A 26,583-nucleotide genomic window follows, 5' to 3' on the forward strand; every position below is an offset into this window, starting at 1 on the left:
GCTGTGTGTTACTTCCAGGACCTGCCTCTAGCAACTGTGCCACCCAAGATTTGTTAACATTTTATATGCCACTGTCAAACGATAACTGCATTAATAGCGCACTGGCATGGGGTTGCATCATTTTATGTTGATCGCAGGTCGCAAAGCCCTGGGATTGCTAATATCTTTTCAAGAGATGAAAAGAAAAAAGTTATTCTGCTCTGCATTCACTTACATTGTGACCAGTTCAATATGAAAAATTTTGTGAAAGATCCTCTTTAAGATGGAGAAAAAAGCCTGTTTTGCTCCGTCAGTCATGGACAAGTTTTTTGTTTGTTTTTGTTCCTCTCCTGCTACATGGCTGAGTGAGTAGATCAGTTACATTTATTCACGGTGCTACTCTGCTGACTGTTGAGGCATGTGGTTTCTTCAGCCTGTATCCCATGTGACTAAGACAGGTTACAGCTTGAAGTATGTGATGGTGGCCATTTTTGTCACATTTTTTTTGTCTGGTCACTCTGTGACTGCAGACTTATGAATGCCCCCCAGCGCACGCACTGTGCGCTTTGAGAGTTTGCTGGTTTCTGACCCGGGACTGGCGGGTATGTGTGTGCCCTCTAGTTGACCATGCCCACTACATGGTCATTTTTTTTAGTCTGGGTGCTGTCTCGCTCAATAGAAGTGCATGGCGTGAGGTCGCTCCCACTAGACAGGCTTTGGCCTGGACTATGAATAAGTAGTAGATACGGCTCAGAAACTGGTGAATCATCGCATCACATAGAGGACTGAACAACCCATTGAAAGTGTTCTTGCTGTAGCTGATTTTTTAGCTGTTACTAGACAGTTATTTGCTTTCTTTGTTTTCTGCAGCTGATTTGTCTCTGCCTGTCATTTCTAGACTGGCCTAGTTTTAGTAGAGCACCTATACATTGATTCAAGCTTGGTTCTGCCAGCAAGTTACACTTTTTCTAATGTTTTATTTCTAGGTGCGTTACTATTGAAAAATGTAGAAATAGCACAATTATCCTGGGTCCAGTGCAAACAGTTCTCCATGTTCAGATGTGTGATCGTGTAAAAGTCATCAGCGTTTGTCAGCGCCTGTCACTTTTGTCTACAAGAAGCTGTACTTTCCATATACTTACTCCTACAAGGCCCCTTTTATTCTCTGGCAATCATTCTGCTGTATTTGCCCCCTTTCACACACATTATTCAATGTTAGAAGATCACATGGGACAGACTGGTTTAGCAACGTTGCCTAATTATTGGGACAGGCCACATCTGCTATCTACAGAGAATGACGGCCAGGTATGGAAGCTCATGTCACCGCGAGAGTTTTATTCATTTGTTATTCCATTTGAAATGGAAGGGGACACGGCTGAGATTCCAGGAGGTCTTCCACCTGTGTTCCAGAAATCAATGGACCAAAGACAACAGAAAGTACTGATGTGGCAAAAAGCTGTCAAGGAAGCAAAATTAAGTAGGTTCGTATGATTTAGATTTTTTAAAAATCTTTTTGAAGTTTTAACGGAGAATATAAAATGCAACAAGTCTACATTCCCAAATATAATGAAGCAATTCATAGTAATGATGTGACTGAAGTGATCATTGGTAAAATGAGAATGGGAGATGGTAATTCAGTGAGATGTATACCAAAAGAGCATGGGGTCCATGACGCAGGTCACGGATTGCTGCTCGCAAATGCATGGGGTCTCATCATGATTAGCAAGTAACAAATGTACTGTTTTTAACTTTTTGGGGGCTACGTTACAAACACCATTTGTTTGCAGTAAGTTGTGATGTACCGGTGGCATACAGCATATGTTACAGCCAAATTCGCCCCAAGATAAGTTGCACTAATGCTTCTCAAATAACTTGCACCAACCTTACCTACTGTCATTTTACTGAAGCTAATTTCAGTCTGAACCAGTTGGATTTTTTGGGACTTGCTTTTTGCTTTACTCTGTGGTTTGTAATGCGGCCCTATTCACTTGCACAGCGCTGTGATGAAGTGACTGCTTACCGCGTGACCTTTGTCAAGACCACAGTCGCTGTGTAGCCACAGCCTTAAATGCAAAGTAAACTAGTAAGTAAGATTTTAAATAGAAAAAAAATATGGCAGAGACGCATACTTGTGCGCAAGTTGTTGCATGTATTCTCTATTGTAAAATAAAGCAAACAAAACCATGCTCGCGTCACTTACTGGTGCCATTCCAGCGATGTCCGCGCCGGGCCAGCATAAGTTATAGGTCACGCGAGCGAGCACTGTAGCAAATCAGCAGTTATTAGGCTGCGGTCCTCGCATTTCCTTCGAGCATTCAAGTTTCATCCAAGGCAAGTGCGAGTGAAACACCCTAATGGTAGTTGCCGATAGAACACAGCTGACCTCGCTGGGAGAGCGTTGGTGCAGGAGGTATGTTTTCTTCTTTTTTTTTTATATTACACTGGCAAATACAGCTAGTAGTGGACAACCCTTCCATACACACAATAAATGATATACCGTAAATATTTTTATGGTAATTAGCATAGTGTTCCTCTGTCATAGTACACAAAATACAGTAAGTAGTGCAGACTAATCATGGCACACATCTGTCGCTTGTTGCTTCATGCAGAACCTGGGATTGATGGCTAGCATTGTGAGGCAGAGACGGTACAATCAGGCTGGGAACTGTAGATACAGGTGAGAAAGCAAGATAATTGATCCACATGGTGGTGGGGAAAGGAAGGAAAGAGAGCAGCTCCTGGAATTAGGGAGTAGTGCATCATTCACAGATGTTAAATACGTTATCATACTCATAGTCCATTTATAAATGCCGTTACGATTACGGTTAAAAAGATGTCTTGATGTATTCTAATTTTTTTTTTTTTTTTGCCTTTTCTAGGGAACAACGAAAGCATTTTCAGGCTCTTGTTGAACATAAATTCAATGAATGGCTTGTTAAGACGGGAAATCGACACCAGTTGGATAGCCTTGTGCCTAAGAGTGATGGTACAAAGCAAGTTGCTGGATAGGCAATACATTTTGTTTAAGATGTAACTTAAGTGTGTAAGTGAGAGGTTTTATTTGTCACGAAGTTATGATTTTTCTTGAATTGAGTTGTTTATACGGTTTCATTGGGTCCCAAAATTGATGTGATTTTACATTGTCTGAACACGTACACAATATAGGACCATGGGGCTGGTCGCGTTATGTGTTTTTGTTTGTTTTTTTCTGATGGACCATGAGTCTGGGGAAAAATCACGAAGATATCATTAACTTGAACTGTCTGAGACACAGATCAAAATCACCCACACAATCTGTTAAAATGACAGACAACACTTTTTTGCCTGCTGTGTACAATCCATGTACTGTCCCATTTTTTACATAAGTGGGTTTTGCAGTATATTTTTTCTCATATGAGAAAATACTGGTAAAACACTGTTGTAGATCCAATTTTCAGCAAAATTTGGACCTTTTTTTTTGCGTACAATAAATCACTGACATCTGAATGAAGACTTTAAAGGAAACCTGTCACCAGGTTTGGCATATTTGAGATACAGCCATCGCCTTTTGAGGCCGATATACAATACAGCATTCTATAATGCTGTTTATAAGCCCCTGACTTGTAAGAGACGAAAAATAACTTTTATTTTGGCTTTTTTGCTGTGTTTTTTATAATTATTTTCAGCTGCTTTTTACAGTACATGCAAACCCTATGAGATTTCAGAAATCTCATGCACACAGTTTGTTTTTTTTTGTCATCAGGATTTTGTGCTTTGCAGCGTTAGTTTTTTTTTACATCGAACATGTCACTTCTTTCAGCGTTTTCACCCATTGACTTGAATACTTGTATTTGCTGCAGAAAGGTCAAAGACAGCAGGATGTGACCTCACAGTCGGCTCTAGATGGCAGGCTGCATGATGCGTCCTTACAGCCTGTCATCCAGCAGAGTGGACCCGAACCCCATTCACTTGAATAGGGTGTCCGACAGTACAGTGTTTGACATGCTGTCATATGCATGACAGCACGGCAAACACCTCTTCCGATCGGCGTAGAAGCAGTCCCCGCCGGTCAGAAGACAGCGGGAGAGCTCAGCTGTGATCGGAGGTATAAACTTCACCTCCGGTCACTGGTGTCAGCTGATGGGACTACTGATCCCATCATCAGACACCTGCTACCTCTAATTACAGTGAGAGCAGGAGCAGATGATGGCAGTATTCATCAGCTGCTCCTGCGCTGTAAATAATTAAAAAAATCAACCTGTGTGGGGGCTGCAACCCTCAGCTGTCAGCTTCAGCATGGTTGGTTATCAAGAATAGAAGTGTTCCCACGCTGTTTTTTTTTTTTTTTATTTAAATTTTTTTTAAAAAGTTGTGGGGTCCCCCACATTTTTGACAACCAGCCTTTCTAAAGCAGACAGCTGGGGGGTGGTATTCTCAGGCTGGTAAGGGGCCATGGATATTGCCCCCCCAGCCTGAAAATAGCCTGCAGCTGCCCAGAAAAGGCACATTATTAGAGGCACTTTGCCCGGCTCTTCCCACTTGCCCTGTAGCTGTGGTAAGTGGGGGTTCATATTTGTGGGGTTGATGTCACTTTTGTATTGTCCGGTGACATCAAGCCCACGGATAAGTAATGGAGAAGCGTCTATAAGACACCCATCCATTACTAATCTTTAAGTTATATGGTAAAGACACAGCCAGAATAAAGCCTTTTATTAGAAATAAAACAAAACACACTTTTCCATTTTTATTTAAGAATAACAAACACCGCTATACTCCCCTAACTCTTATTCCACTGAAGCCCTCGTTCTCTTGTAATAAAACAAAAAACAACAATATCCCTCATCTGTCTGTCGTTCTGTCCTACTCTGTAATCCATGTCTGGGGGAAAAACAGTTTTCAACCTGGACGGTGCCGAGATACGACCATTCATGCAGAGAACCACGGGTAACTGAGCTGCTGGGAGCACAGCATCGGTGACCGACGGTGATGTCATCGAGGTTTAATTTGGTCACTGAGGCTCCAATCCCAGCCTGCTGAACTGTGGTGACCACAATGAGATCACCCCTAGCACCGTGGGAAAATCACACGGTGCAGAGGCGAGTTCACTGCGGTGAATTTCAACTGCCGGTGAATTTGCCTCTGCAATATATTTAGCCACTGCACGAGTACCATATTAGTACAACAATAAGTGGCTTAAATTTTATTATGGCATTTTAAAGTAGAAAAAGATGACTCTGCGGCCCTCAGACTAAAAAATATTGTGCACCCCGCCTTAATAGTTGTTTGGTTAAAGCTTGTTTATCAGCAGAACATGGTACTGACATCCCCAAAGATTTGCCCATGTGACAAGTGAATCTTTCAGCCTCAGCAGTTTGCTCTAAATTATGAATCACTTTTTTATTTCAAAATATTCATGATTTTAAATTATTATTATATTCTTAAAATTATAGGACGTCAATTGCATACTTCTTTCTCAGGTTAATATTTATTAGATACTAGATGGTGGCTCGATTCTAACGCATCGAGTATTCTAGAATATGCATATCCACGTAGTATATTGCACAGCGACGTAGTATATTGCACAGCGACGTAGTATATTGCACAGCGACGTAGTATATTGCACAGCGACGTAGTATATTGCACAGCGACGTAGTATATTGCACAGCGACATAGTATATTGCACAGCGACGTAGTATATTGCACAGCGACGTAGTATATTGCACAGCGACGTAGTATATTGCACAGCGACGTAGTATATTGCACAGCGACGTAGTATATTGCACAGCGACGTAGTATATTGCACAGCGACGTAGTATATTGCACAGCGACGTAGTATATTGCACAGCGACGTAGTATATTGCACAGCGACGTAGTATATTGCACAGCGACGTAGTATATTGCACAGCGACGTATACAGCACAGAGCCACGTAGTATATTGCACAGCGACGTAGTATATTGCCCAGTGACGTAGTATATTGCCCAGTGACGTAGTATACAGCACAGAGCCACGTATATTGCACAGCGACGTAGTATATTGCCCAGCCACGTAGTATATTGCCCAGCTACGTAGTATATTGCCCAGCCACGTATGTCACAGGATAAAAAATAAAAAATAAACATATACTCACCTTCCGTGGGTACCCTTGTAGTTCTGTCGCCTGTGTGCGGTGCAGGCGGCAGCTTCCGGTCCCAGGATGTGATGACGTCACGGGTCACATGACCGTGACATCATGGCAGGTCCTTCTCGTGCGGGACCTGTGATGACGTCGCGGTCACATGACCGTGACGTCATGGCAGGTCCTTGTCGCATACCATCCTTAGCACCGGAACCTGCCGCTTGCATGGACCGGTCACTGGAGCGTCGCGAGGAGCGGGAAAGGCGGCGGCAATAGTAAAACTTGGTCACACAGGGTTAATAGTGGTGGTAATGGAGTGAGTTACCCGCGGCATAACGCGGTCCGTTACCGCTGGCATTAACCCTGTATGAGCCGTGACTGCGGGGAGTATGGGCCGGGCACTGACTGCAGGGGAGTAGCGCTTGCACTAGGCCCCTTTTTCCAGTGAAGAGTAGTGTGTGCTATGCATCCAAAGACACTATAGATTATTGTATGGTTCTAAATGTTCTGGCAGCAGTTTGTAGCAGGCTTTGGCACATTAAGGGTAAGTTCACACTAGGCATTTTTTCAGCTTTTTTTTCTGCAACAAACCCTGATCTCTTGGCAGGAAAGAAGCTTCAGAAAAAAGCATGTTTAACTTGGTTCATCTTGTATTTTTTTTTTTTTTTGGCTGCGATTTTGGCATGCTCAATTTGTCTCTTGTGCATGCTGAGTTTAGTGTTGGAAAAAAAATCCTATTATCTAGAGTCACCTGAAACCTGTATTTTTTTCACCAACCATTCTTTTCAATGGATGAAAAACACTGAAAAAACCCTAAAAGTGACATTTTCCATTGTGCAAAAAAAAAAAACATGCAAAGCACAAAATCCTGCTAGCAAAAAAAACAAAACAAGCTGTGTCTCTGAGATTTTTAAAACCTCATAGACTTAGCTGGTACTGTAAAACGCAGCTGAAAATTTGCATAAAAAAAGCTGCAAAAAACACTTAGTGTGAACTTGTCGTAAAGATCTTCCTCACTGTGCTCTTCCTTCCTGGTATGTCTGCTGGCTGCTACCCCAATCCCATCACCATCACCCAACTTTCCTGATCTTCCTAACCGTGCTATTCCTTCCTGGTATGGCTGCTATGACTGTTTTTTTTGTTTGTTTTTTCCCCTTACCCTGCATGTTTTCCCATTTTAATTCCTTAATGCCAATACACAGTTTGGCTTTATCTTTCCATTTGGATCTATTTCCCCTTGCATTTTCCCTTCTGACTTCTAATTAATCCCCTCCTGTGTCTGTGACCAGTCTTCCTGCTGCCCCTCCCTCCTGATCACACCTGGCCTATTTCATGAGCACTTAGCCTGTTATAAATTCAGAGACACAGGTCTGTCTGGACCTTGGTCTGTCTCTAAAAGGATAACAGCAAATATTATAGCAGAAATATGCCAGAAATGAGCCAGAAGTGAACAGAAGGTAAGACTAACCACTGTTAATAACTGTACTAAATTTCATTCACTTTCCGTCACACTATGCTGACATACTCTCTAACAGTTTTGGCTCCCTTACTCCTCTCCTTCGCTATCATCAAACCCCAGCACCCCCTAACCAAGTAATAATCTCTCCTTCCCTCCTGCCTCCCCACCTGACCTCCTCTGCTGACCTGCTCCTCAACCTCAGATCTCTCCTAATAAAACACCTGCTCTGTCTCTCTCTGCTTCTCCTCACCGCTAGAGACATATCTCCCAACCCTGGGCCCCCACAGCTCATACCTCCCATTATTACCCCCTCCTATCGCTCCCAACCCAATATAAACACCCGTAATCTTGCCCACCTCAAATCCGTGCCCATGACGCCCACCCCCCTGCACCCACTCTCTGGATCAGAGGTGTCAAACTGCATTCCTCGAGGGCCGCCAACAGGTCATGTTTTCAGGATTTCCTTGTATTGCACAGGTGATAATTTAATCACCTGCACAGAATTATTCCAGCACCTTGTGGAATGCTAAGGAAATCCTGAAAACATGACCTGTTGGCGGCCCTCGAGGAATGCAGTTTGACACCTCTGCTCTGGATCACTATGGAATGCCCGCTCCATCTACAATAAACTCCATGTGATTCACAACCTCTTTACCTCTCGTAATCTTTTCTTTCTGGGCATCACCGAAACATGGCTGACACCCTCTGACACAGCCTCCCCTGCTGCACTATGTTACGGTGGCCTCCACTTCACCCACACTCCTCGCCCTGGCAACAAACATGGTGGAGGAGTGGGCCTTCTCCTTTCTTCCAACTGTACCTTTAACCCAATTCCACCTCTACCCTCCCTTATCCTCCCCTCTTTTGAAGTCCACTCTGTCCGCATCTACTCCCCCTACAACCTCCAAATGGCCATCATATACCGACCTCCGGGCCCGACCACTGCCTTTATTGACTAATTCTCCACCTGGCTCCTTCACTTTGTCTGCTGACATTCCCACCATCATCATGGGTGACTTCAACATCCCCATTGACACCCACCAGTCAGCAGCCTCAAAACTCCTGTCCCTTACTTCATCCTTTGGACTTACTCAGTGGTTCTCCTCAGCCACCCACACAGACGGACACACATTAGACCTGGTCTTCACCCGTTTATGCTCCCTATCTAACTTCACAACCTCCCCTCTCCGTCTATCTGACCACCATCTATTCACTTTCTCATCCCTGTCCTCCTCACCTGTCACCCATGTCCAGCACCATGCGCACCCACGCAGGAACCTCGCACACCTAGACACCCACACACTCTGACTCTATCCTACCACTTGCAGCCATATCCTCACTCCACGACACTGCCACTGCTTTCTACAATGCGACTCTTGCATCAGCTATTGACACGGTCGCCCCTGTCATGCATAGCAGAGTGCGACGAACCAATAGACAACCCTGGCACAATAACATCACTAAAAAGCTTCTGCAAGTATCCAGAATTGCAGAACGGCGTTGGAAGAAATTTCATTCACAAGATGATTTCACTGCACTCAAACAAGCAACACTGGCATTCAAATCAGCTCTCACCTCTGCTAAACAGGCCTACTTCACAACCCTCGTATCGTCCTTATCCCACAACCCCAAACAGTTGTTCAACACTTTTAACTCCCTCCTACACCCACCACTGCCCCCTCCGAGTTCCCTAATCGTTGCTGAGGACTTTGCCACGCACTTAAAAAATAAGATAGACCAAACAAGACAAGTCTTTGTTGTCCAACCACCACAACCCCTTTGTATGAGAGACCAATGCCCTAACCCCATAACTTCACTCTCCAAAATCTCTGAAGGGGAGCTTGCTCATCTTCTCTCCAAATCACACCTCACCACTTGTGCACTTGACCCCATCCCACCTCCTCCCCAAACTCACCACCACACTAATCCCATCCCTAACCCATCTCTTCAACCTTTCACTAACTTCTGGTACCTTCCCCTCTGCCTTCAAACATGCCACAATCACACCTATCCTCAAAAAGCCATCCCTTGACCCAAGCGGTATGTCCAGCTATTGCCCCATATCTTTGCTCCCATTTGCTTCCAAACTCCTTGAGCAGCATGTCCATGCTGAACTTTCCTCTCACTTTGCATCTGAGGCTAGTTCCACACTAGCGTCGGGAACAACCCGTCGCTGTGCGTCGGGCCGACGTTCCCGACGCTAGGGTGGTCTCCGCCGCACAACGGGGGGCAGCGGATGCATTTTTCCCACGCATCCGCTGCCCCATTGTGAGGTGCGGGGAAGTGCAGGGAGGTGGGGGCGGAGTTCCGGCCGCGCATGCGCGGTCGGAAAAAGTGGACCGTCGGGAGCAAAAAACGTTTTTTTCTCCCGACGGTCCGCTACCAAACGCCCAAGCGTCGCAAAACGGACGCGACGTTTGGCAATGCGTCGCAAATGCGTCGCTAATGTTTGTCTATGACGAAAAAACGTATCCAGCAAGAACTTTTGCTGGATGCGTATTTTCGGCAAAACGACGCATTTGCGACGTATTGCAGTTAACGCTAGTGTGAAACTAGCCTAACTCTCTCTTCAACAACCTACAATCTAGCTTCCGTCCCCACCATTCCACTGAGACTGCCCTGACCAAAATTACTAACGACTTACTTGCAGCCAAAGCTAACAGACCATTCTCTATACTCCTCCTCCTCCTAGACCTGTCCTCTGCCTTCGACACAGTTGACCACTGCCTCCTACTACAGATCCTCTCTTCCTTTGGGGTCAAAGACCTTGCCCTATCCTGGATCTCCTCATACCTTGCCAACCGCACATTTAGCGTTTCCTACTCCCATACTACCTCTTCATCTCGCCCCCTCTCTGTTGGAGTCCCCCAAGGCTCTGTCCTAGGACCCTTACTCTTCTCAATCTATACACTCGGCCTGGGACAACTCATAAGGTCCTATAGCTTCCAGTACTATCTATATGCCGATGACACTCAAATCTACCCCTCTGGCCCAGATGTCACCGCTCTGCTCTCCAGAATTTGAGTGTCGGCCATATCCTCCTCCTTCTCCTCTCGCTTCCTCAAGCTCAATGTGGACAAATCTGAACTCATTATCTTTCCTCCATCACGCATATCATCCCTACCTGATCTATCTATGAAAATAAATGAAATCACACTTTCCCTTGTCCCCAAAATCCGCTGCCTCGGAGTAACTCTTGACCCTGCCCTGTCCTTCAAACCGCACATCCAAGCTCTCGCCACCTCTTGTTTGCCTGCAGCTCAAAAATATTTCCAGAATCCGTCCTTTCCTCAACCCACACTCAACCAAAATGCTCGTGCATGCCCTAATCATCTCCCGCCTCGACAACTGCAACATACTCCTCTGTGGCCTACCTTCTAACACTCTCGCACCCCTCCAGTCCATCCTTAACTCTGCTGCCCGACTAATCTCTCTCCTCGCTACACTCCTGCTTCACCTCTTTGCAAATCCCTTCACTGGCTCCCAATTTCCCAGCGTATCTAGTTTAAATTACTAACACTGACCTACAAAGCCATCCATAACCTTTCTCCTCTGTATATTTCCACACTAATCTCTCAATATCTTCCCTCACATAATCTCCGGTCCTCCCAAGACCACCTCCTCTCCTCCACGCTTATTCGCTCCTCACTCAATCGCCTCCAAGACTTCTCCCGAATATCACCCATCCTCTGGAATTCAGTGCCCCAACACATCTGGTTATCCACTACTTTTGGATCCTTCAAAAGAAACCTGAAAACCCACCTCTTCAAGGAAGCTTACAACCTGTAAAGACCACACTTCCACCTCAACACCATTGGAGCTACTGCAACCCTTGACCTACTGTCTCCTTCCCCATAATTACATAGTTACATAGTTATTAAGGTTGAAGGAAGACTGTAAGTCCATCTAGTTCAACCCATAGCCTAACCTAACATGCCCTAACATGTTGATCCAGAGGAAGGCAAAAAAAAACCATGTGGCAAAGAGTAACTCCACCATGGGGAAAAAAATTCCTTCCCGACTCCACATACGGCAATCAGACTAGTTCCCTGGATCAACGCCTTATCAAGGAATCTAGTGTATATACCCTGTAACATTATACTTTTCCAAAAAGGCATCCAGTCCCCTCTTAAATTTAATTAATGAATCACTCATTACAACATCATACGGCAGAGAGTTCCATAGTCTCACTGCTCTTACAGTAAAGAATCCGCGTCTGTTATTATGCTTAAACCTTCTTTCCTCCAGACGTAGAGGATGCCCCCTTGTCCTTGTCTCAGGTCTATGATTAAAAAGATCATCAGAAAGGTCTTTGTACTGTCCCCTCATATATTTATACATTAAAATAAGATCACCCCTTAGTCTTCGTTTTTCCAAACTAAATAGCCCCAAGTGTAATAACCTATCTTGGTATTGCAGACCCCCCAGTCCTCTAATAACCTTGGTCGCTCTTCTCTGCACCCGCTCCAGTTCAGCTATGTCTTTCTTATACACCGGAGACCAGAACTGTGCACAGTATTCTAAGTGTGGTCGAACTAGTGACTTGTATAGAGGTAAAATTATGTTCTCCTCATGAGCATCTATGCCTCTTTTAATACATCCCATTATTTTATTTGCCTTTGTAGCAGCTGCCTGACACTGGCCACTGAATATGAGTTTGTCATCCACCCATATACCCAGGTCTTTTTCATTGACGGTTTTGCCCAGAGTTTTAGAATTAAGCACATAGTTATACATCTTATTACTTCTACCCAAGTGCATGACCTTACATTTATCCCCATTAAAGCTAATTTGCCATTTATCAGCCCAAGCTTCTAGTTTACATAAATCATCCTGTAATATAAAATTGTCCTCCCCTGTATTGATTACCCTGCAGAGTTTAGTGTCATCTGCAAATATTGAAATTCTACTCTGAATGCCCCCTACAAGGTCATTAATAAATATGTTAAAAAGAAGAGGGCCCAATACTGACCCCTGTGGTACCCCACTGCTAACCGCAACCCAGTCCGAGTGTGCTCCATTAATAACCACCCTTTGTTTCCTATCCCTGAGCCAGCTCTCAACCAACTTACACATATTTTCCCCTATCCCCATTACTCTCATTTTATGTAACAACCTTTTGTGTGGCACCGTATCAAAAGCTTTGGAAAAGTCCATATACACTACGTCCACTGGGTTCCCTTGGTCCAGTCCGGAACTTACCTCTTCATAGAAGCTGATCAAATTAGTCTGACATGAACGGTCCCTAGTAAACCCGTGCTGATACTGGGTCATAAGGTTATTCCTCTTCAGATACTCCAGTATAGTATCCCTTAGAATGCCCTCCAGGATTTTACCCACAGTAGAGGTTAAGCTTACTGGCCTATAATTATCGAGTTCAGTTTTTGTCCCTTTTTTGAATATTGGCACCACATTTGCTATACGCCAGTCCTGTGGTACAGACCCTGTTATTATGGAGTCTTTAAAGATTAAAAATAATGGTCTATCAATGACTGTACTTAGTTCCTGCAGTACTCGGGGGTGTATCCCATCCGGGCCCGGAGATTTGTCAATTTTAGTTATTTTTAGACGCCGCTGTACTTCCTGCTGGGTTAAGCAGGTGACATTTAATTGGGAATTATTATCACTAGTCATTTTGTCTGCCATGGGATTTTCTTTTGTAAATACTGATGAAAAAAAGTCATTTAGCATATTGGCTTTTTCCTCATCCTCATCCACCATTTCCCCCAGATTATTTTTAAGGGGGCCAACACTGTCATTTTTTAGTTTCTTACTATTTATATAGTTAAAGAATATTTTGGGATTATTTTTACTCTCTCTGGCAATGAGTCTCTCTGTCTCAATCTTTGCTGCCTTGATTTGCTTTTTACAGAATTTATTTAATTTTCTGTATTTATTTAATGCCTCCTCACTACCTACTTCCTTTAATTCTCTAAATGCTTTCTTTTTGTCCCTTATTGCGCCCCTTACAGCTCTATTTAGCCATATTGGTTTCCTCCTATTTATCCTGTAGAATGTAAGCCCACAAGGGCAGGGTCCTCTTCCCTTTGTACCAGTCTGTCATTTTTAGTTTTTACTGTAAGTGATATTTGTATTTTGATGTAATCCCTTCTCATGTACAGCACCATGGAATTAATGGTGCGATATAAATAATAATACGGTAATACAGGTCCTTCTCAAAAAATTAGCATATAGTGTTAAATTTCATTATTTACCATAATGTAATGATTACAATTAAACTTTCATATATTGTAGATTCATTATCCACCAACTGAAATTTGTCAGGTCTTTTATTGTTTTAATACTGATGATTTTGGCCTACAACTCCTGATAACCCAAAAAACCTGTCTCAATAAATTAGCATATCAAGAAAAGGTTCTCTAAACGACCTATTACCCTAATCTTCTGAATCAACTAATTAACTCTAAACACATGCAAAAGATACCTGAAGCTTTTAAAAACTCCCTGCCTGGTTCATTACTCAAAACCCCCATCATGGGTAAGACTAGCGACCTGACAGATGTCAAGAAGGCCATCATTGACACCCTCAAGCAAGAGGGTAAGACCCAGAAAGAAATTTCTCAACAAATAGGCTGTTCCCAGAGTGCTGTATCAAGGCACCTCAATGGTAAGTCTGTTGGAAGGAAACAATGTGGCAGAAAACGCTGTACAACGAGAAGAGGTGACCGGACCCTGAGGAAGATTGTGGAGAAGGACCGATTCCAGACCTTGGGGAACCTGAGGAAGCAGTGGACTGAGTCTGGTGTGGAAACATCCAGAGCCACCGTGCACAGGCATGTGCAGGAAATGGGCTACAGGTGCCGCATTCCCCAGGTAAAGCCACTTTTGAACCATAAACAGCGGCAAAAGCGCCTGACCTGGGCTACAGAGAAGCAGCACTGGACTGTTGCTAAGTGGTCCCAAGTACTTTTTTCTGATGAAAGCAAATTTTGCATGTCATTCGGAAATCAAGGTGCCAGAGTCTGGAGGAAGACTGGGGAGAAGGAAATGCCAAAATGCCTGAAGTCCAGTGTCAAGTACCCAGTCAGTGATGGTGTGGGGTGCCATGTCAGCTGCTGGTGTTGGTCCACTGTGTTTCATCAAGGGCAGGGTCAATGCAGCTAGCTATCAGGAGATTTTGGAGCACTTCATGCTTCCTGGCACCTGCTCACAGTGCCAAAACCACTGGTAAATGGTTTACTGACCATGGTATTACTGTGCTCAATTGGCCTGCCAACTCTCCTGACCTGAACCCCATAGAGAATCTGTGGGATATTGTGAAGAGAAAGTTGAGAGACGCAAGACCCAACACTCTGGATGAGCTTAAGGCCGCGATTGAAGCATCCTGGGCCTCCATAACATCTCAGCAGTGTCACAGGCTGATTGCCTCCATGCCACGCCGCATTGAAGCAGTCATTTCTGCCAAAGGATTCCCGACCAAGTATTGAGTGCATAACTGAACATTATTATTTGATGGTTTTTTTGTTTGTTATTAAAAAACACTTTTATTTGATTGGACGGTTGAAATATGCTAATTTATTGAGACAGGTTTTTTGGGTTATCAGGAGTTGTAGGCCAAAATCATCAGTATTAAAACAATAAAAGACCTGACAAATTTCAGTTGGTGGATAATGAATCTATAATATATGAAAGTTTAATTGTAATCATTACATTATGGTAAATAATGAAATTTAACACTATATGCTAATTTTTTGAGAAGGACCTGTAAGTCTTAGATGCAGGTTTCACTAGTTTCTCCAATCAAGCACCTATTGGTATGAATTATTTTTTAAACTGTAATTTTTATTAGTTTGTTTACATAACATATTCAACAGCAAAAATCTAACATTCACAAAAAGTTGACAAGGCAGGGTTGTAACATAAACATGTGTTTTTAAGATATAGGTGAATAATTTCAAAGCCCTGCAAACCAAATACTGTTCCACTGTTACAAGACATCAAGAGTTGCTTAGGGCTTCAAAGAACATATCCCAGAAATCTTACACTCATCATAAATTTATAACCAATGTAACCCACCTTAACAATCGTTATTGACCAAAAGCAGGTAACAAATTAAAGACAGTAGACATGGACACAAAAGAGAGAAGGGAAATAATAATAATAAAATTATTATTATTTCTATAGCGCCAACATATCCCTCAGCACTTTAAGTTTTAGAGGGGACTTGTACAGACAATGGACATTACAGCATAACAATAAACACATAGATCGAAACCGATACCGAGAGGAATGAGGACAAGGGAAATGATGAAGGAGCTAATTATTTTGCTAGAGTAATCCCAAGGGGCCCAGATTGTATCAAATAAGTCAATCTTTGCATTTAGAATAGCGGTGATATAATCTATATGGTGAATATCGAAGATTCTACTAATCGGGGAGGGTGAGTCTGCTTAGACATCTGGTAGCAGTAATCAAATGCAACAACGATTTAGAAGAGTTTTTTCCCACTCTTTAGGTTTGGTGATGAGAAGATAAACAGAAAGGTCTAGTGGAATCGCAAAACACAAAAATTTGTGTAAAAGATTTAACGAAGTTCTCGAATGGAGTTATTTTGAATGTGAATCAAAGAACTCCCAGAAGCATTGCAGTGCCAGGAGACATCCTGATTTTGAGGGTTGAGTTTGTGGTGTAGTTCTGCAGTAATATACCAAAACATTAGTATCTTATTCTCCTTACATTAGGTGCAAGTAGAAAATTTCTCCACCTTACTTCAGAGAGTCTGCCAAGTCTGGAGTGACAACTAGTGATGAGCGAACATGCACGGATAACAGCGTGTCTTCGGCGTGCTCGAAAAATGTCAGATTTCCTGCAGGATTGCCTAACAGCCGCAAGACATTAAGCCTCAGGAACTGAAAGATATGTTTTTTGAGCACGTTGTCGACACTGTTGGCACACGAGCATGTTCGGATAACACCTTATCTGAGCATGTTCTCTTGTCAATAATGACAACTTCTTGCCCTGAAAATATTCCAATCTCATCATGTAAGAGTGCTTAAAGGGAGGATCTTCCTGAAGGAACTTTCTTATATATATCAGAGATCAGCCCTTTGGTAGATGACCGCTCTTGCATAGCCTTTCAAACTCAGTTTGTTGTGAAACACTTGGGGATCCGAAGAGGGAAGTTGCCAAGTGATTTATCTGCATATATTGAAATAATTCATGATTAGTAACAGAAAAGTTTGCTTTTATATAATCAGAGTGAATTTCCAAGTCCTATCAACCAGATCTGCAAACCTTAACAGCCCAGCTGAAATCCATGGGTGGACCGTTGGTGACTCTAGGCTATTTGGTTTTAAGGGTTGGTAGATAAATCATTGGGGACATTAAAGACGCAAGTCCAAACCGTTTCATACACACACGTATGACAAATATCTGTAGTGAACTGTATTTGGCCCAGAAGTAGGGTAGATCACTTAATAAGCTGGTCAGACCACAAAAGAAAGTTCTGGTGAATGGGGCTAATTATAACATCTCTATCTCTATCCATTTATTAAAGACCCACAATGAGGCCAAGGATGGAACCCTTTTAAATGTGTAGCCCAATAATATAAAGTCTATTTGTGGTAAAGATTTGTTTAGCTTTTTTGTGATGTTTTGTCATTCCAGATTAATCTCCTGTTACAGGCTTGAAGGGATTTAAGTTTGATTAGGGCGATTTTTACAGGAAGGGTCTAGAAGAAATGCATTAATTTAGGAAGAAGGGACATTTTCACCGCTTTTTTGCGACTTACGAGGGAGATTGAAAGTTAATTCCATTAGTCAATAAATTCCTCAAGTCCTCAACCCTTTTACCCCCAGGGGAAGTTTGCATGTTAATGACCAGGTCAATTTTTACAATTCTGACCACTGTCCCTTTGAGGTTATAACTCTGGAATGCTTCAACGGATCCCGGTGATTCTGAGACTGTTTTCTTATGACATATTGTACTTCATGATAGTGGTAAAATTTCTTTGATATGACTTGTTTATTTGTGAAAAAACCGGAAATTTGGCGAAAATTTTGCAATTCCCGAACTTTGAATTTTCTTGCCTTTAAATCACACAGATATGACACACAAAATATTTTACATCAGCACAATTTTGGACCAAAATTTTTTTTGTTAGAAAGTTATAAGGGTTAAAAGTTGACCAGCGATTTCTCATTTTTACAACACCGGTTTTTTTTTTTTTTTAGGGACCACATCACATTTGAAGTCACTTTGAGGGGTCTATATGATAGAAAATACCCAAAAGTGACACAATTCTAAAAACTGCACCCCTCAAGGTGCACAAAACCACATTCAAGAAGTTTATTAACCCTTCTGGTGCTTCACAGGAATTTTTGGAATGTTTAAAAAAAAATGAACATTTAACTTTTTTTTCTCAAAATAATTACTTCAGATCCAATTTTTTTTATTTTCCCAAGGGTAACGGAAGAAATTGGACCCCAAAAGTTATTGCGCAATTTGTCCTGAGTACGCTGATACCCCATATGTGGGGGGGTACCACTGTTTGGGTGCATGGCAGAGCTCGGAAGGGAAGGAGCGCCATTTGACTTTTTCAACTCCAAATTGGAATCGAGATCGGATGCCATGTCGAGTTTGGAGATCCCCTGATGTGCCTAATCAGTGGAAACCCACCACAAGTGACACCATTTTGGAAAGTAGACCCCCTAAGGAAGTTATCTAGATCTGTGATGAGAACTTTGAACCCCCAGGTATTTCACTAAAGTTTATAACGCCCGGGCGTGGAAATAAAAACATTTTTTCCACAAACATGATCTTTTAGTCCCCAATATTTTTTTTTCCCAAGGGTAACAGGAGAAATTGGACCCCAAAAGTTGTTGTACAATTTGTCCTGAGTATGGTGACACCCCATATTTGCAGGTAAACCACTGTTTGGGCGCATGGCAGAGCTCTGAAGGGAAGGAGCGCCGTTTGGCGTTTTCAACGCAGAATTGGCTAGAATTGAGATCAGATGCCATGTCGCGTTTGGAGAGCCCCTGATGTGCCTAAACAGTGGAAACCCCCCAATTCTAACCACAAATCTAACCCTAACACACCCCTAACCCTAATCGCAACCATAATCCTGACTTTAGCCCCAACCCTAACCCTAATGGTAAAATGGAAATAAATACATTTTTTTATTTTATTATTTTTCCCTAACTAAGGGGGTGATAAAGGGGGGGTTGATTTACTATTTATAGTGGGTTTTTATAGCGGGTTTTTGTTTGGCAGCTGTCACACACTAAAAGATGCTTTTTATTGCAAAAAAATGTTTTTGCATCACCACATTTTGAGAGCTATAATTTTCCCATATTTTGGTCCACAGAGTCATGTGAGGTTTTGTTTTTTGCTGGACGAGTTGATGTTTTTATTGGTACCATTTTCGGGCACATGACATTTTTTGATCGCTTTTTATTCTGATTTTTGTGGGGCAGAATGAACAAAAAACAGCAATTCATGAATTTCCTTTGGGGGAAAGGCATTTATACCGTTCTACGTCTGGTAAAATTGATAAAGCGGTTTTATTTTTCGGATCAGTACAATGACAGCGATACCTCATTTATTTTTTTTATGTTTTGGCGCTTTTATACAATAAAAACTATTTTATATAAAAAATAATTATTTTTGCAACGCTTTATTCTGAGAGCTATAACTTTTTTATTTTTCTGGTAATGGAGCTGTATGGCGGCTTGTTTTTTTTGTGGGACAAGATGACATTTTCAATGTACCACGTTTATTTATATCCGTCTTTTTGATCACGTGTTATTCCACCAGGGGTTTAAGTGCCGGGAGCAGTCCATGGGGAGGGTCTTCTATCGGTGTTGAAAGGTCCCAGTCTTGAATTTTTGGTAATCACAAATTGAGAGCGTTACAAAAGGTAAGCAGATCTTACAAAGAGAGTAATGTTGACAAAATCCCATCTCTGCTTGCAATCAAGGCAAACCTTGAAACCCCAACAGTAAAGAATCAGTTGATCCACCAGAATCTTCCTTAATAATTTGAAGTGTCTCATTTTCTGCAGGGTAATTTGAGACAGGTCAGGGTATAGCTGCAGTACAGAACCCGTGTATGTTATAGACTTCTAAAGCCTGACCTTCGTGATTATTCTTTATTTGGTTTCAGTCTGGTAAATAGCAAATTATAGTAACATAGTAGCATAGTTAGCAAGGCCGAAAAGACCTTTGTCCATCCAGTTCAGCCTATATTCCGTCAGAATAAATACCCAGATCTACGTCCTTCTAAAGAACCTAATCACTAAGATACAATGTTGTTACGCCCCAGGAAGACATCCAGGCCTCTCTTGAACCCCTCGACTGAGTTTATCACAACTCCTCAGGCAAGGAATTCCAGATTCTCACTGATGTCTTGGGGAAGGACCGTGGTAGGTACTGTAGGTTTTAAAGGCCAATGAGCCCTGGCAAACTTGATAGGTGAAGTTGGCGCGTTACCCAGTAAAGAGTTAAAGATAGTTTGGGGCAGTGCTTTGGGATCCTCTTGACTACTTGATTTGGGAAGACACCATACTCTATTACACCTCTTGCCCTTATTCAGATCTGCAATGTGAGTACACATGTCCCTTAAGCCTCATGTTGAGATTTTATCATCTGTTGGAAACTGGCCACGATATCTGGTAACATCATGATCCCCTTCCAGAGTGTCCATTCGTCCTGCAAGGTGCTGTAAATCCTGCTTTACACACATGCAATCTCCGATCTACAGGTCTCTTTAACTTGTGCAATTAAGGTTCTGAAATTCTCCTTAGGTCGGCGTCACACTAGCGTATAATACAGGCAAGTACTATGCGAGAAAACATCACATAGCACTCGGACCAATGTTAGGCCATGTTCACACGTTGCGATTTTTTGACTCTGCGGATCAGCAGCAGTTTTCCATGCGGTCTACAGTACCATGTAAACCTATGGAAAACTAAATCTGCTGTGCACATGCTGCTGGAAAAACCGAGTGGAAACGCAGCGTTGTTTTTTCCGCAGCATGTCAATTCTTTGTGTGGATCTGCAGCGTTTCTGCACCCATTGACTTGTATTGAGTCGGGCACTTCTGCAGCAAAACCGCAGATCTAAAAACAATCTGCGGTTTTGCTGCAAGAAACGCTGCAGATCAGGAGGGGGGGGGAGTGTGTGTGGGCGGAGACACAGCGTGTCTGTGTGTGCGGGCGGGGTCTGTGCGGCCTGCCGGGGGGTCTGTGCGGCCTGCCGGGGGGTCTGTGCGGCCTGCCCGGGGGTCTATGCGGCCTGCCTGGGGGTCTGTGGGGGCGTGTGCAGGCATCGTCCGATGGGACTACAAGTCCCATCGGGCTATGTCTTCTACAATGACAGTGAGTGACACATTAGCCAATGATGGGACAGTAGTAGTCCCATCATCCGGCTAATGTGTTGAATATAAAAAAAAAAACAAACACAAACATACATACATACTACATACATGCTACATACATACTACATACATACATAAAACATATTGCATACAAACATACCTACTACATACCTACTACATACCTACTACATACCTACTACATACCTACTACATACCTACTACATACATATAGAACATTAAACATAGATTACATACTCGCCATCTCTAGTCACTTTGATCCCCGAAGCCAGTGTCACCTGTAAAAAAAAAATATTAAAATAATAAACAATATACTCCCTGATCCGCAGAAATCCAAAACGAGTGTCCCACGACGATCTCCCGTGGACAGCAGCAGCAGCATCAGCTGATGCGACAGCACTCTAGGGGCTCCAGGAATTCAATGACGGAAGATATCCTTCCGCACTGTATTCCTCCGCCACTGTAAAAAATAGTCCCTAGTCTCACTTTTGGCATTGCTGTGTGAGAAAGTTCCCACGCAGCAATGTCATAAAGTGAGACCAGTGAACTAAGGTAACCTCAGGGATACACAGCAGGAGCCATTGTCTCCTGTCAGTGTGTCACTGGAGGTCCTATAGAGCAGTGACATCACCCGATTCTATAGGGGAGATCATCGTGGGACCCTCGTTATTAATTGGACTGCATCAGACAGGGAGTATATGGTTTATTAGTTTGTTTTTTTGCAGGCGCTCCAATATGGTAAGTATGGTTAAATTAAGAATATTAAAATACTTTTTTCTGGCTGTGTCTTAATTTTTTATCACATCACAACAGGAGGTTGTTTATCGCTTTAAAGAGCTATTACGTAAAAGAACTGGTATCTGGTGGAATCACGAGTTTTTGGATAAGTACATTCAGAAAGACCTCATTCAACGAGGACTTCGTATACAAGTCTTCCCGTCATTTCCGATTTCGGATGATAATTTCAAAAATAGTTGGGAAGAACTTACGAATACTTGTTCCAAGGGATTCATGGTCCTACTCAAACAGATGAACCATGAGTCATTGGAACTAATTGAGAAGGAGATTGATGATTTACAGTCTATCCTGCAGAGGAATATGACGAGTGATGCCCTAAAAAAATTGAATGAAGAAATTGACGCTGAACTACAAAAGTGGGCTAACGATATTCAATCTACCAAAACAAAAAAGTTCAATAGAGATATCCAGGATAAACAACAGTCAAGGGTATACAGATGGCGGAGTTCGTGGGGCCGGTCACGCCCGAGATCTAGGAACACGTCCTACTATCGATCTAGATCTACCTCTATACGGTCTGGTAGATCCAATTATGACGAGGACATAAGGCCCAACACATCTAAATCTGAACATGTTTCCACCTCTGAACCCATTAACAAAAGGATGACCACCAGACAATATACCAAGAACAAGGGAGCCGGGGGAGGCACGGCCCGGGCTGGCCGCCAGGGAGGTCTTCAGGTATTAAATTTATCATCACATGTACTTACTGAGTCTCAGTTGGAAGTCCTGGGTAAGGGTTTGACCTTCTCTCCGACTAATTCATTCAATTATTTTACAGCTCTGAAGGACCTGCACCTGTTCTCCCGCAAGTTGATCTTGGAAAAACTACATGGAAAAAAATTTTAATCACAAACCATGAGTGAGATTGAGAAACGGGCGCTTCGTGATTTGAAGGATCTACTTGAGGAACAGGAGATCCCGAATGCAAGTAAGCTCCCGCCTTCTGTCCTGCCCAGATCTACCAGGTTCCCCCCCTTGTCCCTAAGTCCAGCAGTTGAGATATTTACAAAATTGGTCAGTGAAGACTTTAAAAAAAATATCCACAAGACGTACTTTTGACAATTTAACTTTTAAACAACGTCACGCTATCTCACAGCTTCAATCATTACAGGACGTTGTGTTTAAACCCGCGGACAAGGGGGGAACATTGTTGCCTGGCCAGGCGAGAAATATGAGCGGGAAGCATTTCGCCAACTTCGGGACCCGAACACATACCTCAGGTTGACCTCCAATCCGATGGCCACTTACTTGCGGGAGTTGGAGCGGATCCTTGTTAGAGCTTTTGAAGGAGGGATTATACCCAAGAATGTTTTTGATGGCCTGATGGTCAGATCCCCCAGGGTTCCGACCTTTTATCTGTTACTAAAAGTCCACAAGGATGCCCTCGACCCCCCGGGATGCCCCATAGTGTCCGGGATTGGGGGTTTGTGACCTTGTGTGTCAATTCATAGATTTTTATTTAAAACCCCTGGTCGAAACTTTACCTTCGAATGTTCGTGACACTACGGACGTCCTGGCACGGGTCGATGGCATCTTTGTGGACAGCACAACCCTTCTCGTCACTGCTGACGTAGAGGGTTTGTATACTTGCATTGAACATTCTCGTGGGGTTGAGGAGGCTCGCTTCTTCCTGGGGGACCTCCAACCTGGACGGCCCTTTACATGGACTAATCCTCGAGCTGCTGGACTATATCCTTACCCACAATTTTTTTGTTTTCAAAGACATTTTCTACTTACAGAAGCGTGGCACGGCCATGGGCGCGGCCTGCGCGCCCTCATACGCCAATCTCCTCCTGGGTTACTGGGAGAGATTCCTTTTTGGCGACGAGGGCCCGCCGGCCGCCTCCCATGTGCTGTGCTGGTATCGCTTCATTGATGATATTCATTTTTTTTTTTGTGGGATGGGACGGTCCGACAGCTCGAGGATTTCATGGGTACATTGAACGATAACACTTCTAACATCCGACTTACGTATACGTATAGTGATGTCACGGTCGATTTCCTGGATGTCCGCCTGGAGGTCGATACTCATCGGCGCATCCAGGCGGATGTCTTCAGGAAATCGACCTCTGTTAATTCTTTACTACATGCCTCATCAGCGCATGACCTGTCCACGATTAGGGCCGTCCCAGTAGGACAGTTCCTTAGGATGCGGTGAATCTGCTCCTCCGAATCCAAATTCGAGGCACAGGCCTCGGATTTGAGAAATCGTTTTCTGGCCCGGGGGTACAGTCGGAGATCCATTAAACATGGTTACGACCGAGCCAGAAAAACCCCACGTGAGACTTTACTACACCCGCCCAGGGGACAAAAAAAATATGGGTGGAGCTGGCCCTATCCGCTTTATCTCTACCTATAATCACGAGTGGAACAATATGCGCTCCATTCTGACTAAACATTGGTCCGTCCTTGGGACGGAGCCCTTTGTGGGCTCCTTTCCACAAATGACCTCTAGGAGGTGCAGAAATCTAAATGATTTATTGGTTTGTAGCCACTATGTCCCTACCCCGAATAATCCATTTGGTACCAATGGTCCCATCCGGAGATGTTTTCCGTGCGGGCACTTGCCTGCACCCATGTCCTGCGCTGCTCTAGTTTCACCTCTACTGATGGAACTAAATTTTCAAATTTCAAATTAAACAACGGATTTCTTGTAGCACATTCAACGTGAACTATTATGCTACATGTCCTTGCCCCATGGTGTATGTGGGGCTTACTACACGGGAACTTGGAGTCCGAGTTCGTGAGCATGTGCGGGACACTGGTGCGGCCAGGACAGTGTCCGACACATCGGACCTTAAATCAATCTCCCGTCACTTTAGGTTGCACCACAAATGTGACGCGAGACTTCTTCGGGTGAGGGGAATTAATGTTTTACATATGGGGATTCGTGGTGGTGACAACAAAAAGCTTTTAGCACAAATTGAAACAAAATGGATCGTGCAACTTGACACCATGTCACCAAAAGGCTTGAACGAAACACTTACCGTAGTTTTGCTCCCTATTTGTGAGCAGCCTTTTGATCCTCGTCTCCCACCATTGTTCTGGGTATAGTCTATGTAAATGTACCTCCTGTTTCCCACCAACTCACTCTTTTTCTTCCCCTCCCCTTCGTTTCAGCCGGGTTGTTGTTTTTATTTTCTTTTGTATGTGATTTTAACGTTTTTTTTCTTCTTTTTATTGTCAGTAACCTTAAATAGATATGGTGCCCAAGGTTTTCCTTATAGATGTGCTTTTTGGCCCTGTCGATACTTCTGATTGATACGCCATCTCACCCCTGGGGGATCTAAGTTAGGCCTTATGGATAAGAAGTGTGATTTCCTCTTTGACCGTCACGATGGACATTCATTTTTACCTCTTTGGAATGGATGAACTTTTCCTAAAGCTTGGACTCGCCATACTATGATATGTTGCTTATTTGATGTGTGTCCTCCTGATATTGTAATCTGGAAGTCTCTATATTGGGTCTCTTGTTTGGGGTTTAATTGATGGCATGTCATAATATGCATTTGCTTTGGAAATGTATTTCTTGGTGGCCGTGCGCGTCGCGTTGCGGTCCGCTGTGCCCTGGTGTGGACCGGCGTCTCCTGGTCTTGTGCGCGCGCTCTTGGTGCTTTTTCGCTCCCCGCGCGTGCGCGCTTGACTTGACGCAGAGTTCCACGGCCAGGACCTGGCGGACGCAGTGAGCACGCGCCGACAGTGCCGCCGTGATTGGCTGCTAAGCACCATGTGACCGGGGTCAGGGGCTACTGTAGGGTCCTTGTCGGCACCAAATGATTATCCCTTGAGGAAGTGGCACGGTGCTGCCGCGAAACACGCGTCGGGGTCCACTTCCCGGCTGTTCCCCCACCTCGCCCCCGTTACTGGTAAGACCCGCATTTATACCAGCCCTTCATTTATGGGTGACACTACTGTTATATTTGGGAAAGTTGTTTACGGCATTGGTATTTGGGACTAGGGCTAGGTCTATTTGTGACCTTTTGCTTTATAGCACTTTGTTACATGAGATCGTGCGGGGGGCTTTTTTGATGCTCTCCATTGTGGGGGCATCATGTGTGGGTGAGGGGGTGGGATTCTCAGCATTTCCTGGCATTTTTTCGTGCATGTTACTGTACAATGTTAATGTTATTGAACTTCACGTTTTATTACCGTTTTTTTTATTGAATAAAATTTTGATACTTTGTTCATCGATGCTCCATATTTCCTCCTTTTTCAAATATATACAGTCATGGCCAAAAGTATTCACACCCCTGCAATATTGTCAGATAATACTCAGTTTCTAACTGAAAATGACTGCAAACACAAATTCCTGTGTCTACCGTGCGCAGTGTCATCAAGAAGTTTAAAGCCCATGGCACTGTGGCTAACCTCCCTAGATGTGGACGGAAAAGAAAAATTGAGATTTCAACGCAAGATTGTGCGGATGTTGGATAAAGAACCTCGACTAACATCCAAACAAGTTCAAGCTGCCCTGCAGTCCGAGGGTACAACAGTGTCAACCCTTACTATCCGTCGGCATCTGAATGAAAAGGGACTGTATGGTAGGAGACCCAGGAAGACCCCACTTCTTACCCTGAGACATAAAAAAGCCAGGCTGGAGTTTTCCAAAACTTACCTGAAAAAGCCTAAAGCGTTTTGGAAGAATGTTCTCTGGTCAGATGAGACAAAAGTAGAGCTTTTTGGGCAAAGGCATCAACATAGAGTTTACAGGAGAAAAAAAGAGGCATTCAAAGAAAAGAACACGGTCCCTACAGTCAAACATGGCGGAGGTTCCCTGATGGTTTGGGGTTGCTTTGCTGCCTCTGGCACTGGACTGCTTGACCATGTGCATGGCTTTATGAAGTCTGACGACTACCAATACCTTTTGCAGCATAATGTAGGGCCCAGTGTG

At 43.5% G+C, this 26,583-nt stretch overlaps 1 protein-coding gene across 7 annotated transcripts in view; it reads left to right on the top strand.

Annotated features, from left to right (window-relative positions):
* Nucleotides 1-26,583, top strand: part of TBCCD1 (TBCC domain containing 1) — a 208,520-nt gene that overhangs the window by 157,274 nt on the left and 24,663 nt on the right. Inside the window, exons 5-8 of one of the 7 annotated variants that reach the window (XR_013218261.1) lie at nt 966-1,460; nt 2,859-3,022; nt 17,960-18,250; nt 19,314-19,416. Coding sequence is in view for 3 of the 7 variants with exons in the window: in XM_077275598.1 (XP_077131713.1) it covers nt 966-1,456; nt 2,859-3,013 (646 nt within the window). In the remaining 4 variants the exon portion in view is untranslated. Of the gene's footprint in view, nt 1-965; nt 1,461-2,588; nt 2,657-2,858; nt 3,023-17,959; nt 18,251-19,313; nt 19,417-26,583 lie in introns of all 7 variants that reach the window. The other 6 variants (XR_013218259.1, XR_013218262.1, XR_013218260.1 and 3 more) reach the window with 6 other exon arrangements.

Source organism: Ranitomeya variabilis, chromosome 7 (genome assembly GCF_051348905.1).
Source record: "Ranitomeya variabilis isolate aRanVar5 chromosome 7, aRanVar5.hap1, whole genome shotgun sequence".
Taxonomy (NCBI): Eukaryota; Metazoa; Chordata; class Amphibia; order Anura; family Dendrobatidae; genus Ranitomeya; species Ranitomeya variabilis.